Source organism: Labrus bergylta, unplaced genomic scaffold (genome assembly GCF_963930695.1).
Source record: "Labrus bergylta unplaced genomic scaffold, fLabBer1.1 SCAFFOLD_188, whole genome shotgun sequence".
Lineage (NCBI taxonomy): Eukaryota > Metazoa > Chordata > Actinopteri > Labriformes > Labridae > Labrus > Labrus bergylta.
The window spans coordinates 1-5,381 of record NW_027077262.1 but is presented as its reverse complement, the minus strand read 5'-3'; the positions used below and the strand labels follow the sequence as shown (position 1 = coordinate 5,381).

At 45.1% G+C, this 5,381-nt stretch overlaps 1 protein-coding gene across 1 annotated transcript; it reads right to left on the bottom strand.

The window, feature by feature from the left end:
• Positions 1-524: 524 nt before the first annotated feature.
• Positions 525-3,337, bottom strand: LOC136178451 (potassium voltage-gated channel subfamily H member 1-like; the record flags this gene model as incomplete). Its single annotated transcript, XM_065952298.1, is given in 1 exon segment — positions 525-3,337. A coding segment is annotated over 1 exon segment (832 nt), but the record flags the coding sequence as incomplete, so codon positions are not given.
• Between the last annotated feature and the right edge of the window lie 2,044 nt (positions 3,338-5,381).

Sequence of the window (5,381 nt, the reverse complement as noted above, 5' to 3'; positions counted from 1 at the left end):
ATTTTGATGATTTACGCCGTTTGGATGACTTATAAAAACGGGTCTGTGCCGGGGGACAGACACAGTACCTATAGTATAACTACAGTTCGATTCAGAATTACAGCTATAGTGACTGGGAGACAGATCTAAGTGTAAGACTGCAGCTCTGCCTCCTGGTCTGAACTCTGTGTTGTTGTCAAGGTTTTGGATTAATAACCTCTGCTATGTTTCTAGATAATAGAGCTGCACCGTCCAAAGTGGGATGGATGCCGTCTCTAGCTAGCAGACCAGGTTTTCCCCAAAAAGACTGCCAGTTATCTATGAAGCCCACATCGTGTGCTGGACACCACCTCAACAGCCAGCGGTTGAGTGATGACATGCGGCTATACATGTCATCACTGGTCTGATTTGGGAGGGGTCCAGAGAACACTACGGAGTCCGACATCGTCTTAGTACACACCGACTCCACATTAACCTGTCCGGCGCCCTGACGCATTTCTTTAGAGGATAATTGACCTTTGTTGATTTCATTAAAGGAGAGCAGCTTCACTTGAAGTTTTTATTTCAAAACAGAATTCTGTGTCAACGGAGGAGTCGCTCCCAAACACAAACTACAAAGTATAAAATCATTTATTAACATTTCATGTATTTTTTATAAATACTCTGATTCAGTTTTCATTCTTTACAGGAAGTCAGGAACTTACTACAAGTTTTCTCTTAAGATTTTTCTCAAAAGTGAATTTTCCAAAACAGTGCATACGTGATATTGAAAAAGACGGTGAAACCATTTAAACATCGATGTGCTCTTCATGCACGGACGGTGGTCGTTACATACATGTGACCGACAGCAACGAGGCAAAGTTAGCTCAGATTCAGCCTTAAAAAACTGAAAGTAAAAGCAGCGTCATGCAGAGACAACAGACGACCAAAGTGCATCAGGGTGGATACCTCTCAGGACGAACAGCAAACATGGCGTTCATTGCATATTATGAGTTTATATTACATCACAGCTATACAGGATACATGAAATACCAAAGACAAACAGATCTCTCTCTGACACACTGAAGATCCCGACAGGTTAACGTATATATTCTGTTTTATAAACTGATTCAAATGTAAAAGATGTTGGGATAGTTCACGAGTCTGATTGTTTTGTTCAATCAGCAGAAAGCTCGACCTGTTGGCGTTAAAGGACGCTGTTGGGGCGGTACTGGGATTGGTCCAGATGTGAGCGAGGGCTGAATACCATTTAGGTTTTATTGAATCCGGTTCCACTTTTTGAATCTGGTTCTTAACGAAACCTAATTCATATTTCAAGAACACAAATGTTTCTGTTTCTGTCTTATATTATGTGTAACTGTTTCTCATGTAGTATGATTACAATAAAAAATATCAATCAAAAAGTGCCTGGTCCAAACAAATCCAGAGCATTCAGGAGCAGAATCTAAAGTTAGAAGGAGGACATACTGGCTGCTGCATTGTTGTCAGAGAAGCCAGCACTTCAACATAGCATGTTTCCTTAATGATCAGAGAGTAAGATACCTTTATCATCTCACTCTCTACACAGCTCACTGATTGGACCTTTAAATCTATCGATGAATAACCAGAAATCAATAATGCAGTTTGTTTACCGGAAAGCTGCTGGACTCAACAGTTTAATCACTGAGGTTTAATCCTGAATGATTTATGTTGCCGTTAGGAACCGAGAAGAAGAATCAGAGTTCATCAATTTCTCAGAAATTTGGAACTGGTTCTTGATAGCCAAGCCTCTCGTCCTCAGTGAAGACTCATCTTGATTCAGCTTGGGCCCAAACTTGCAGAGTTTACAAAGCAGAAATGATTCAAACATCGCCACCGGCTAACGTTTACAATATTTTGCATGGAAGCAGAATTGAAATGTAAAAACCCCGGAGGCTCTGCTCAGAGTTGAAGAACATGGTAACCGTTCAGACGTCCAGCAGGAGACATCACACACAATATACTTATCTGTATTCAATCTTTCTCATTCATTCTACATATAAAACGTCACAGACTTCTAACACAGTGTTTAGTCTGCATCATTTCTACCGTTAGCCTGCCTTAAATCAACAAAGCAAACCCTGACTGAATCTTAACAGCCAATCACAGACCACTGTAACATCAACACGATGGTCTCTAACCACTTCTGACCTTCACATTTATTAAGAAGTTTCCTTTTATTATTGACAGGGATAACTTACTCAGACCCCCGATGAGCTTTTGATTGAGAGCAGATGCTAACGAACAGACGTTTCAATATTTCTGAACACAAACCAACTTTGAGACTCTAAAAGAGCCAAGTCCACCAAACCTTCAAACACACTCACAGTGCCAAAGTCCTGTTAAAAACAGCTGTGTTAAAGCCATCTTTAATTATTGCCATTATCATATGAAGGTCTGGAAGCTGCCTGCTGGATGATCTGGGATCAAAGACAGTTTCTATCTCAAAGTGCTTTAGTCTCTGCGTTCAGACGCTCCTCCCTGACAACGTGTCCCTGCTGTTTGAGTTTAGGAGTAGCTGTCTTTATCAGAGTCGGGGGAGGGGGGCCGCGAGATCTCAAAGAAGGATCCCGAAGACTTCCTGGATTTGAGAAGTCGCAGCATCTCAGCCAGCTGAGCCTCCAGCGCTGCCATGCGACCGTTCAGAGATCTGATGTCTCCTCTTAACTCTTGTTTCAGCTCGAGGAAAGACGCCTGAATACTCTGCTCGGGTATTGGACAGAAGACCCGCTTCTCCTCGGACTGGACCGGGCTCTGCTCCTGCGGTGTTCTCGTGCCGCCGACATTGTCCAAACGGAGGTCGCTTTTTGTGATGCCGCTGTCACAGGAGTCCGTTTTCTTGAGGGACAACTCGTCCTGAGACTTAGTCCTATCGGGAAGCGTCTCCATGGACTCGGCCTTCGAGACGCTGCTCCACGACTCGGCCTTCACGACCGCCTCCTTAAAGCGACCCCAACCTTTAGCTTTTGGTGGTTCTGCTGATTTGCAGCCGATCAGATTTCCATTTTGTGTAGCAGGGGCGTGCAGGATGACTCTGCTGGAGGTCCTGGATGAAGAGGAAGATGATAAGGTGGGGGGTGTTGCTGGACTCTCCGTCACCATGACGATACTGGTCGAGGCCAGGACCTCCGGACCTCTGCTCGCCTCGAGGTGAGCGCCTTTCTCCACGTCACTCTGAACGACCCGCTCAGAGGCCAGGCGAGCCTCCCTCTGCTGCCGGAAACGCTGGAAGAGTCGTCTGACCGGATGATCTGGAGGGAGGTTCAGAGGAGCCTCGTTCTTCCTCTTCAACATCTCCTCCTCCTCACGTTTTACGTCACTGATCTTCCGAAAGACAATCTGTGGCAAGAGACAAAACCAAAGAATCAAGTAATCAAGCTAACGCCAAAAGATCACAGTGACAGTTTTTAACCCTGATTGATTATGTTCCTTTGTTTCCTGTTGCTGGATATGTCTAATGAAACGATGTAGTTTTATTTGCCGGTGTTGCTAAGGTTAGCAGCTAGAACCTCCAGCCTTCAGGAGTTGTTATCGACCACATTAGGTGAAAGTGGTGGTCATTACTCCGGTTTCAGCTGCTAGCTAACATTATGTCACCTTACTAAACCTGTCATGGCCCCTTTTTAACAGAAGTATTCTGTAAAACCAAACCACTAACATTCAAAATGTTTTGCCACTAGAGACTCTGCATACTCATTTGGATTGGCATGCAATGCATCATGGGATATATTAGGCCATGAAGGATTCACTGGATGGTCAGAGAGAAGGATGCAGACGAAGTGGGACAGCTTCTGTGATGTTACACAGCTTATTAGTTCTTCAGATACTCAGGGCATTGACTCTTGTTTCTTATTCTATTTATATTTATATATTCTTCTGCTTTATAGTGTTTAAGAGCATCTGTAACAATCACATTCCCCCCGGGATTAATAAAGTATTTCTGGTTCTGATTGAGCTCATTTAGAAACAAGAAAATCTACTGAAGCGCCTCCAAAACTTGGAGGTGAAGCAGGAAGTGAAGGTCGTGTTACAGCTGAGCTCACTGTAAATCAATCACATGAACGTTATGAACATCATGTGACCTCTGACAGCTAAGACTCAGCAGGGACTGACAGAGGCAGCCATGTCATCAGTATGTTGAGCCAGGAGCCAATCAATGAGCTCCTGACCAGCTGAAATTGGATCGTTTGGATGAAACATCGACAGTGGACGGTTCTGATTGAAGCAGCACTGACCAATACACTGTCAGAACCCTCAGATGTTGATGTTCCTCTGCTCAGCGGACTGTGAACACAAACTCTGCACGGTCTCATTCCCGTAGAGTTTGGTTTTGTTGTGCCTGTTGGCAAACAAGAGGTGGAACCTGAAGCTCCGATGTGTCTAAATCCAAAAGTAAATATTCAAAGAACAAAGTGAGTTAATCAGATCGTGTTCTCGTGCAGCAGCTGCTGATGTGAGCGTGTTGTGAATCGGAGGGTTTGGAGGTGAGAGACGCCTCGGCAGGTCGTTTCTCTTCTCGCCTCCATTATTGCACAGCCAAGCAGAACAAGACACGCTGGCTTTCACATCGATTTACAGCTGAGAGGGAGAGAGAGAGAGAGAGAGAGAGAGAGAGAGAGAGAGAGACAGAGGCAGAGAGAGAAAGACAGAGACAGAGAGACAGAGAGAAAGAGAGAGAGAGAGAGAGAGAGAGACAGAGAGACAGAGAGAGAGAGACAGAGAGACAGGGAGAGAGAGAGAGAGAGAGAGAGACAGAGACAAAGAGAGAGAGAGAGAGAGAGAGAGAGAGAGAGACAGAGACAGAGAGAGACAGAGGCAGAGAGAGAGAGAGAGACAGAGAGAGAGAGACAGAGACACAGAGAGAGAGAGACAGAGAGAGACAGAGACAGAGACAGAGACAAAGAGAGAGAGAGAGAGACAGAGAGACAGAGAGAGAGAGACAGAGGCAGAGAGAGAAAGACAGAGACAGAGAGACAGAGAGAAAGAGAGAGAGAGAGAGAGACAGAGAGACAGAGAGACAGAGAGAGAGAGACAGAGAGACACAGAGATAGAGAGAGAGAGAGAGACAGAGACAAAGAGAGAGAGAGAGAGAGAGAGAGAGAGAGAGACAGAGACAGAGAGAGACAGAGGCAGAGAGAGAGAGAGAGACAGAGAGAGAGAGACAGAGACACAGAGAGAGAGAGACAGAGACAGAGAGAGACAGAGGCAGAGAGAGAGAGAGAGACAGAGAGAGAGAGACAGAGACACAGAGAGAGAGAGACAGAGAGAGAGACAGAGACAGAGACAGAGAGAGAGAGAGAGAGAGAGACAGAGACAGAGACAAAGAGAGAGAGAGAGAGAGAGAGACAGAGAGACAGAGAGAGAGAGACAGAGAGAGAGAAAGA